This window comes from Archocentrus centrarchus, chromosome 11 (assembly GCF_007364275.1).
Source record: "Archocentrus centrarchus isolate MPI-CPG fArcCen1 chromosome 11, fArcCen1, whole genome shotgun sequence".
Taxonomy (NCBI): Eukaryota; Metazoa; Chordata; class Actinopteri; order Cichliformes; family Cichlidae; genus Archocentrus; species Archocentrus centrarchus.
The window spans coordinates 5,551,988-5,563,268 of record NC_044356.1 but is presented as its reverse complement, the minus strand read 5'-3'; the positions used below and the strand labels follow the sequence as shown (position 1 = coordinate 5,563,268).

General features: G+C 41.9%; 1 protein-coding gene across 1 annotated transcript in view; it reads right to left on the bottom strand.

Moving 5' to 3' along the window:
- Nucleotides 1–9,619: 9,619 nt before the first annotated feature.
- Nucleotides 9,620–11,281, bottom strand: part of clcn1a (chloride channel, voltage-sensitive 1a) — a 47,810-nt gene continuing 46,148 nt past the window's right edge. The window contains exon 25 of the mRNA XM_030740841.1: nucleotides 9,620–10,123. Within this exon, the coding sequence (XP_030596701.1) occupies nucleotides 9,620–10,123 (504 nt within the window). The remainder of the gene's footprint in view (nucleotides 10,124–11,281) is intronic.

The window sequence follows — 11,281 nt, the reverse complement described above, 5'->3', positions numbered from 1 at the left end:
TAGATGGAAATGTTGGATGTATTGTAAACTAAGGCCAAGGATACACCCCTCAACACCAGTTTAGTACGGGAAATCTGGAATATCACGTATACGACACTAATCAAATCAAATTTGAGGCAGACAAGAGACTTGTATTCAGTGACTGCTGAGACAAGCTGTGTGAGAATAAAGATGGATTAAAAGAAAGTTTGGACTGACTGGATCGAAGAACCAGGACTGAAAGCCGAACTGTGGACGAATGGAAGAAGAAGGCGGAAGAAGAAGAAAAGGACCGATTTATAAATTCAGCGCAATACAACAAACATGGGCACAATCAGGGTTTGCAAATAATTCACAGAAGTTGTTTCAAGTTGCTTTTAGCATCAAAAATAGGTTTTTGTATCCAACAAAGGGCCAGAGATGGTCAGAGAGCAGTTTGAGTTGTTCATGAATGCGTTTTGGTGCAGCTGGCCTGACATGGAGCTGAGATGGATGAGGTGGAGCCAGCGTGATCTCAAACTCAGAGCTACCTGAGGCATGCCCTGGGAGTTATTTGCAAACACATGCTCTGACACAACCAAAAGAAAGTGCATGCTTTTTAACAGTGAACTAGCCCTAACAGTATAACACAGTATACAAAGTAATAATATATCAAATTGCTTTTTATAATAAAAGGGAAAAAAATCCAATAAACTGATATGTATTTGTATGAATGTAAGACTGTATGTATGTTTGTATGAATGTAGCTTTGTTTGTGTGTAAAATATATATCTATATTCTGGGAAACACATTCCTCTCTGTGCTGGTCTGTGCTGGTGATGCCTTCACTGACATAACGTGTTACCTCTTCGCCTTAACAAGCGCATTTCTGAACAGGGAAAACGGTCGAGGCTTGTTTGGTAAAGGAGGACACAGACAGACATCAAAGAAAAGCAAGCCATTTATTGGCTGCTGACACAGGACGTGACAGACAGCTAACCTTCAAGGTAGAAACAGGAAACAAACGAGAGAACTAATACAGACACGAACACAGAACGAGACACAGTAACCGCCTAATTAGGAATCCAAAACTCAAATAATAAAAAAAAGGTTCGACATGCTAGATGACAATTAAAAACTCACTATTAGAATAATTAGGAAAAGTCAGGAAGACAAAAGTCTATATGATAAAACACAAACAGAAACTCCTTCAGAGGGAATCCTAAACAAAACTTCTCAGACACTCCTGGGAATACGACCAGAATTTCCTTTATCACAGGAAGTTAGAGGGTGGACACCCCCTATGGAAAAAACACCTTTCTATAAGTGTTTCTATAACTTCTATTTTATGGCATTTGCCATTTAGATTTCAAGCATCAAATGAGCAGCAGTGCAGTCACATTCAACTACCGCATCCAGTTTGACTCCTAAAGTCTGCTGTAGATACCACATGGAAACTGGTGCCATCAGAATCCCAGTATGCTGATTTTACTGAGTCCATCTGCAGGAATTCATGTATTTGTGTGCAGACAGAGAAAGCCTAAATTAGTGTGACGTCTCAGCCACCGCAGAGGGATTGTTTAGCAGGTGATCCATTAGGGAGTGATGATAATTTACAACAAAAAAACAGCATGGAATGAGCACAAGCTTTACATGTGTTTCCCTCTGGAAGCAACATGACAATTGCCATAGAAGCAGAAGGGGAAGGGGAACTGGTATGTTCTCATATAAGAGCTGCCTTATTACAAATAAGTCCAGTGTGTATAAATCTGTGTATAACAGCATTTACTGCAAGATCCTGATTAATCTTTATATTAATAAAATTCCTGTTCCACGTGCATTAAATGCAGAATTACTCTCTTTTTTTTCCCCTGCAGGCTGTGTGATGTTGCAGCTACTTAAAGTCAGAGGAAAGAATCTGACTCACAGCTTCCTGTGGGCAACAAACAAACCTTTCTGCAAAACCCCCAATTACAGTGATAGCTATACAACATATGCCAAAACTCAACAACAATATTCTAATACACTTCAGCTCTGTCTGCACAACATTAATAACTGTATTTTGACAGACTGTCCCAGAAGTTATGTAACAGATCCAAAAGTAGAGAGGTATAAAAATAAAGCAAAATGCATAAATGTAATTTTTGCTGAATAAAGATGCTCACTGTAAAAATAACCTTCACTGCTTGTAACACATCTGTGGCCTGTGCACATCTTCAAACCACTGCAGTGCAGTATTAAAGGTACTGCACTGCAGTGGTTTGAATCATATTTATCTCATAGACTCCAATTTGTTCATGTAAATGGGGAGTCTTCTTCACACACTAAGGTTAATTATGGAGTTCCACAGGGTTCTGTGCTAGGACCAATTTTATTTACATTATACATGCTTCCCTTAGGCAGTATTATTAGAAAGCATTGCATCAATTTTCATTGTTATGCAGATGATACTCAGCTTTATCTATCAATGAAGCCAGATGACACACATCAATTAGTTAAACTGCAGGAATGTCTTAAAGACATTAAGGCCTGGATGACCTCTAATTTCCTGCTTCTAAATTCAGATCAAACTGAAGTTCTTGTACTCGGCCCCACAAATCTTAGAAACATGGTGTCTAACCAGATACTTACTCTGGATGGCATTACTTTGGCCTCCAGTAACACTGTGAGAAATCTTGGAGTCATTTTTGACCAGGATATGTCCTTCAATGCACATATTAAACAAATATGTAGGACCGCTTTTTTGCATTTGTGCAATATTTCTAAAATTAGAAACATCCTTTCTCAGAGTGATGCTGAAAAGCTCATTCGTGCATTTATTACTTCTAGGCTGGACTATTGTAATTCAATAGTCTGTCCTAAAAGCTCCCTGAAAAGCCTTCAGCTGATCCAAAATGCTGCAGCTAGAGTACTGACAGGGACTAGAAAGAGAGAGCAGATTTCTCCCATATTGGCTTCTCTTCATTGGCTCCCTGTTAAATCTAGAATAGAATTTAAAATCCTTCTCCTCACATACAAGGTCTTGAATAATCAGGCCCCATCTTATCTCAAAGACCTCATAGTACCATATCACCCCAACAGAGCACCCCAATAGACCCTAACCCTCCCTTGGTTATGCTGCTGTAGGCCTAGGCTGTTGGGGGGGGGGGGGGGGGGGGGTTCCCATGATGCACTGTTTCTTTTCATTCATCTCTTTCACTCTGTTTATACCCCACCCTGCATTTAATCATTAGTTTTGATTAATCTCTGGCTCTCTTCCGCATGTCTTTTCTCTCCCCTCAGCAGATGACCCCCCCTCCCTGAGCCTGGTTCTGATGGAGGTTTCTTCCTGTTAAAAGGGAGTTTTTCCTTCCCACTGTCACCAAGTCGTTTGAACTGTTGGGTTTTCTCTGTATTATTGTAGGGTCTTTACCTACATTATAAAGCACCTTGAGGCGACTGTTTGTTGTGATTTGGGGCTATATAAATAAAATTGAATTTAATCTTGTGAGGCTACTCTTCCCCTCCCGCTGACATGACACATTACAATACTAGTATCAAGGAACTGAAATATGCAGGGCTCCGCTCTAAACACTTTTGCCCAGTGCTCACATCACTGACCCAGTAATAACATGTTCATTCTAATGTATTTCTAACATCTCCTACTATCACTGCAAATGAACTCTTATCAGCAACTATCACAGCCACATCACGCACAATAAAAGACAATGGTGCAAAAATCGAATTTGTTTGGCTCATTAGTAAATATAGACAGCAGCTTTTTAAAGAGGGTTTTGAGGTGATGCAGACCATCAGTTTATCTGGCCCTGTATCGGGGAGATAGCAGCAAGATCACAGTGCAAAACACAATAGACATCAGTGACAACAGACAGGGATTAATCAGACACAGCTTAAATAGGGAGGTGGGTTACAAAGCTTGCAGCAGCAGCAGCAGCAACTGTATGTAAACTAAGCAACCAGCATCAGTTCCCTGCCTAAACTACTCTCTGTTTGACATTAATTACATTTTGGAAGGCTTTCTGAGGGTTTAGTTTCACAAAATCTCCTCATGATTAATCTATTTTTAAAGTTACTACAGAAACACGACTATCCCAGTTTGAAGAGAAATGCTGACTAGTAGAAGAAACCTGTTAAACAACTTGCCTAAGTGACTTATATGAATGTGTTAACTGGAGTCTGTGGCTGACAGAAGAAAGACAGTAAATGAACAGAAGTGAAACAATATCCATCGTGTCTTTGTGTGTCCTTGAAGGTATATTTTATAATCACGCATACTTTCACCACCAGGAGGCAGCATTTTAGTGTGTTGAAATCCTGACATTATAATAAATAAAAATAGGTTTTTAATAACCTGCCTGGTTATTAAATAAATAAAAGGTCACGCTCTGGAATATCTTGTGGTACAAAAGTGAGGCCTGGCTCTAGTTCTGCTTCAACAGAGTGCACAGACATTTTGGGCATAAAGTCACATTCTGCTGATAGCTGCAGTTATTGTGGAAGTTTAAACATATTTTTAAAAAGGCACTTACACTATGTATCTTAAAAACAGCACAGGCAGTGTCTATAACCTCAGACTATATAAAATATGGACGTAGCTTCCAGGTCTGAAAAGTAAAGCCAACATCAAGTACCTTAAACTTGGCCGCCAGGGGGCGATTGCTGTGGTTGCAGAAATGCTTCTGGTCCAATAGAGTGCAGGTGAAAACACCCCTCAGACGTGACTTCTGTAAATGCTTTCTTGCTATGTTTATGGTCTCAGTCACTCATTTGAGGTCATACTGAATCAAAAATATCAGAAAGGAGGAGCATCCCAGATGTGCTCACTGGCTTGTAATTGACACTTTGTTGGCCAATGAGCACTCAGATCTGCATCTCATCATGGAAAATGTTCATGTTGATTCTTCAACACAGGACAAACCAATGGCTGACATCACGGTAGCTATGTCCATCATTGGACATATGCTGATGTTATTTTTATTTTTGCAAATCAATGTAATTATGTTCTTACATCATCTCTTTGAAGAGAGAGCTGTAGAGAACAATTCATTCTTAGCCTGCAGTGATGAAGACTTGATGCTCCTAATTGCTCTGATAATCATCTGTCCTCCGTTTGTCCTCTTGCTGCTCAGAGATCTCATCCTGTAACTCATTCTAACGCCAGACGGTGTCACCTGACTGACAAAGTAATGAGGGAGTCAAGATCATTAAAGCTATGAAATCTAATACAGTGTTTCTGTCAGATTGAAATACACAAGGCGTCTGTGGTGCTGAATAACTACTCAGGCTTTTAAAATGGTTTCTGTAGAGTCCGTGGCACCCAGAACAGGTTCCTTCCAAAATGAGTTAGGCATCTTTCAAAGAGTGCTAATTAATGCCTAAAATTTCTGTCAGAGTTAGACATCAAAGTGACTCCTACTCTGTACTAAATAATAATATGATAAAAAGCAATTAAAGTGAAAAAAAAAACTGTCATCTTTTCAGAATAAAGTTCAGTTTAATCATGCAGCACAGGTTACATTAGATTTCCTCGTCTGTCATGTTGAGAGACAACGAGACTCGTAGTGTAACTTTACCTGAACTTTTTAACACAAAGAGCTCCATCACAATAACTATCATAGAGAAAAGAAGAGGAAAACCTCTGTGAACACACTGCGGTCCCTCATCATGTCAATTATTTAATTTCTTCCTCTGCAGTTACTACCACACTGGACACTCATTAACCATTAAAGCCACAGCTTAAAGGTCAGGAGGATCATTTCCCCCAGTGAGACATTAGAAACCCCCAGAGGGCTCGTCCCTTAACCATAACCATTTATGTATATAAGATTAATTTTTATTGTTACTTTTTAAGTAAGAACATACTCTTTTTCTTTCTTTTGGTGGGGGGGGGGGGGGGGGGGGGGGGTCTGCTTGTTTGTTTGTGTTCTTTTTCATAACTCTTTGACTTTAATATTATGATAGTTTGTATGCACCAAGTTCAGCAGTGCCTCCAATCAAGTTGTATGCCCGTGCCTACAATGACACTAAACTTTGTCTTATATATATATATATATATATATATATATATATGCATGTATATGCATGCTATATGCAAGCTACAACTGCTTGCTATAAAAAACTTACCGGCGTGTCCACAGAAACTCATTTGTTGCTGCTGTCATTGTTTTTCCAGCCGTCCACATATTTGTGCTGCAGCTGTGAGTAAAGATGCTTTTCTGTCTGCTTCTCCTGCTGCCTGCACAACGAGCCTGACCTGACCTTAAATGAACCATTCAAACACAGGGAAGCATTCAACATAAAACTTTATTCAGCTAGATTGTTCACAGTTGATCCAGCTTAAGATAATGATTAAAACAGAAATAAATAAATATGGCATTAACTCCAACCATGAACGAGCCCTGAGGCCTGCACCCCCCAGGAAACAGAAGTTTGAATTAACGCAGACATAAAGAAAAACTGTTTTTGTCAAATCTGGAGGCTTAAAGACTTTTAAGGCAGCACCTGAGAAACAGAGTCCAGGAGTGAATAAGAAGACAGTGTGAGGAGACGTGCACAGAGAGAAACAGGATCCCACCGAGCAGCTCCTTCATGCACAGCATCCTCCATTCAAGGTGGACAAAAGCAATGAGGTCATTTAGAGAGCATCCATTTTCTATGTTTGGGTATCTCTACATCTGCAGATGAATCTGGAGGATCTGTAGGTAAGAGGCGCAGTTTTGGTACCAGAAGGTCTCTCGTAGTCGAGTGCTGCTGACTGAGTACATTTGAGCTAGCATCAGCGTGTGTTTGCCAAAATATATCCTATACCATCAGGAACCTTCAGAGGCAGATTCGGCTTAGTAGCACATATAATAAAGTCATTCATTCATGAAACCTACAATACACTGGAGGGTGCAAAAAACTGCCCGTTGTCCACTTAGACTTAGTGCTGTCCAAAAACCTCACTCCAATCCTGTCCAAGCATCCCCACCTTCTTCAGCCCAGCACACTGGGATGTTTAAGGTGGCTCATGCAGTAATAAGGCTAATGTTAGATTCATAAAAATATGAACAGGAAAATAACTTAAAAACAAGTGTTATGACCGAACCGTCTTCAGCCTGAATCGATCACCTTTCCTCTCGCTGTGGCAGCAGAGTGCCTGCAGCCTGAATCTGTGGGAGCTGCACACACACCTGCAGGGCAGTGCTGTGTTACCTCCAGCAGACCTGAGTCTACTTCTGACACTGTGAACAAGTTTCACCCAACTGCAAACCTCCACCCAGCATAAAGCCTGCGTTAGTAACGCAGCAGGTCTTTGTTGCTGTCCATAAACTGTGATTCAGTCTTTCTGCTGTGTTGGACACTTTCTCTGCCCTCATCCTACATTTATTGATTTGATTTATTGATTTTTGTAACAGCAGGACAACCACAAAGTGATTGGAGGCAGCAGATGCTGTTTGTCCCTGAATCAGGTCACAGAAAAGCTTCATGTGAGGAATCCATCTGACTAACAGTGGGAAAAAGGAAGTCACTCTCATGTGTATGTTTAACTGAGGCTTACTGATCATCATGATAAATACACCCGAGCCTGCTACTAAGCTGGCTGGTTCGAAGGCCAAACCTCCGGAAGACAGGGAGGTTAAACGGCCATTAAATTCCCACGGCTGCCCTCACGTTTTATTCTTTGAGTAAAAGTTGAGGACGCCGTGCGTGAGCATCTTTGGTCGCTGTAACCATCACAACAGAGATGCTCTTTGGAGGTCATTAACAGCAGTAACTGGGAAATATGTCATCTGTCCTTCACTGTCAGAAGTGCTAATGTTGGGATGAGAAGCTTCCATGGATGTTTTTATTAGCCTGAAAATGAGACTGATGAAAGTTTAAATCTGTGAGGCTCCTCTGTGAGGAAGAAGGAGGAAATAAATCTCGAGGATCTGTGCAGCGAGGTTTTGCCGCCATCAGCCGCCTCCAGCTGCACCATCTATCAACTTAACTGTGATGAGATGAGCTCTGAGGCTGCATCCACAAGGTCGCCTCACAATTTGGAGGTCGTTGTGGGGCTTTGGCCAATTTTCCACAGTGGACTGAGCAGCTCCATTATTCTCTGCTACCCATACAGTCTGATTCCGGTTGAAATAATCGATACCCTCTGCTCTCATCTGATAAAATCCCTGCTCAGTTTTTAAGACTTAAATCATCAGGTTCACCTCGAGTTTGGGAGACAAAGCTTTTGATTGATTATTCTGACTCAATCCAATATTACACTGATAAAAACACAAAACATACACAGAGGCAGGACGAATCAATGCCAGTCCCAGATCAGACACCATGAATGATGGCAGTATGTCATCAGTCTGTTGCTTGGTAACGTCCATCCATCCATTTTACTAACCAACTTATGGTAGGGGAGGGGCTGGCAGCTATCACAGCTGCCCATCACAGGACCCCTTGCTGAGGTTAATGCTCCATGATTTCAAATTCATAACATATCCAACTGTGGAGCAGTCTGGCCTTCATTTTCTGCTCTGGAAACTTTCTGGCTGTTTTGGATGGTTTGGTATCACAATTAAATGCTGGATTTGGTGGAATTGGCAGCATCACCACTTTTACCCATGAAAGTGTGGAACAATAAGGGAAATGAGCAGAAAATGAAACACAACAAGCATCAGAACCATACAGAGCTCACATGATCAGAAAGAGACTCCGCCCACAAATAGAAACCACATACCTGATTTAAATTTCCCCTTCAAGCTCATCTCCATTTACACCTCTGGACACACCTCCACTAGATCTCCATGTGGAGCTCCCATTACAGCAAAAATCATAATCACAGTTATTCTGCTCAATAGTATACTCTCTATTAACCATGACTATTCATTAAAATAACACCAATCTTACATTTTTACTTGACAAACAGATTTACTTGGACTGTAAACATGATTTAAATGAATAAAAGCAGAGGTCCAGATCCTGGGGGACAGTAGATAGTAAGAACATAACTGGGGGGTGTTTATGACCATAAAGCCTGTCTCACAAGGGCACCCACCAGTCCCTGCAGGCCTCCTTTAACTGCACGTTGCTGCAGGATGCTGGTGCAGACTGGGACAAAAGCTAAACCTCTGTAGGGAAAATTAATGCAAAAGACTCATCTTTTTACTGTGACTAGTTTGCCTTCATGATCGTTGGAAAACACATTGTAACTGACATTAAATTAGATTGGACCTGTTCTGATCACCAGTGATGAGCCTCAAATTAAAGCCAGGTCAGTCTGACACTGAAGCTGGTCATTGCTCTGTGCATAAAGGTTGATGTTCATTTTGAAAGCATAAATGTGCACAGATGGAGCCCTGGTCCAGGGGAAGAGGAGAGGTCCAGAGGTGCACACGGATCTGACCCTGAAGGGGAGATCAGCCATATTTAAATCAGCTGTGGGTTTTACTTTTATGGGTGCAGACCAGGAACTTTCTAATTGCATCTAATCTGAAGGAAATGGATGAATATTGGATCTTTTGGTGTTTTTCACACAGATGATGGTCTGTGAAATATAGAATCTGTAGCAGTAACAGAAAAAGAGGCCGATGGAAGAACAAAGACCGGAGCCACAAATTAAGAACAGAAGAAAAAACTCACACTATTATAAAAGTTTCCCATTGTAAAAAAAACAGCATCACTCTAGTGTAAGCTAAACCATCGGCTCATCATCGCTGTCCTCATCCCCCTCAAAGAGTCTCTGTAGGGTGGAGAGGGGGATAGAGGACAGAGGAGGAGAAGGAGGAGGAGTGGAAGAAGAAGGGACTGGGGGAGGAGTAGAAGAAGGAGGGAGGGTGAGGTTGCTGTTGTAGCTGTAACTCCTGCTGGCCGAGCTGCAGGCCACCGTGCTGCTGCCGCTCCCTGAAGCACTACTGCTGCTCTCCTCCACCTCCCCCATCCCACCCTCGATCCACACCTCTGTTTCATTCTCGTGGCTGTGATGATGAGGGTGGAGGTGGTGAGGGGGAGAGGGGGGCGGAGGCTGAGCAACAATTTCGGGTGAGGGAGAAGAGGTGGAGGATGGAGAAGAAGGGGTGGTGGGAGATGAAGGTGGAGGTTTAGAGACTGAGTTGTGGTTGGTGATATCACGAAAGCTGGCCAGAGGGGGGCGGAGCCGAACACCAGAGCGCGTGGAGCCTTCGATGGCCTTCTGGAGCTGGATGAGGAAGAAAAAGAGCAATTAAAGGGTGGGGGTAAGAGTTTATTAAAACAATGGTGAGAATATGAATGGTGAGAATATTAAAGAAGAAATGAAGGAAATAAAGCAGTGATTAGAGAAAAGAAATGAGACAGATGGAGAGAAGTTAAAGGAAAGTGAGGAAACACAGGAGGCGGAGTCAGAGGCAGTTATGGATAAAGACAGGAGAAGTTATTGATCCTGCTAACAAAGTACTCATGCATAATTCAAAAGGCTTTATGAAAGGGACGATTTTTCCTCCAAATTAAAGACAAAGAGTTCCCAAGGCTGAGCGTTTCCAAAAAGAGCTTTTTGGACTTGGATCAGTGAGTTAGTTGAATTCACTGCTTGGCTTTTAGTGGTGGGAGACCTTCACACCGTTTCAGGGTCCGGCTGCTTCGGCCACGCTGTGTCGTGATGACTTGTTTCCATTAAACACTCACAGCAGGGAAACGCTGTGGCCAGCTGTGCTGCAGACCAGCGCTCCCCAACCTTTCTCATTCCTCACAGCACTCAGATGTGTTCATTCGGACTCATTTTAAGCAGAATACGATTTAACCCCCGATTATATAAAGAGCATATTGTTCATGTTTAATCCAGTTTAACTGTCACTCTGTTTATGCCAGTCTGGTCTGAGCTATTTAAGTATCAGATGATAGATTTTATCCCACACATGGGAAAGTTCCCACCCTCAGATCATCTTAATCCAGTAAAACAACCCTGCTAGAAATGAATGAAAGGCAAACTGCTGTTAGCATGACTCCAACAGAGAGTGCTCCACTCATGCGCACCACCACTCTTACTCTGTGATTAACTACAACACCTGGTGCTTAGAGGGTGACCACACGTCCCCCTTTCTCTGGGACTGCACAGCATATTTACCCCGTGTCCCACATGGTGATGGCCCTCATTTTAAAGCAGCTCTGTGCACTTTTCTACAGTCTGAAACTAAGCATGGGAGGCTTTTATTATAGTGAAGTGCAGGTCAAACTGCTAGAGTCAGCAAAGAAAAGGAAGCAACAGTATAAACTGAGAAAAATGTTTTGTCCTTTTTGCCAGTTTTTTCTTTCATACAAAGGAAACGTGGGCTTCAGTCAGAAGGCTGAAGCTTATGTTCAGGTATGGATCAAAGAGGCG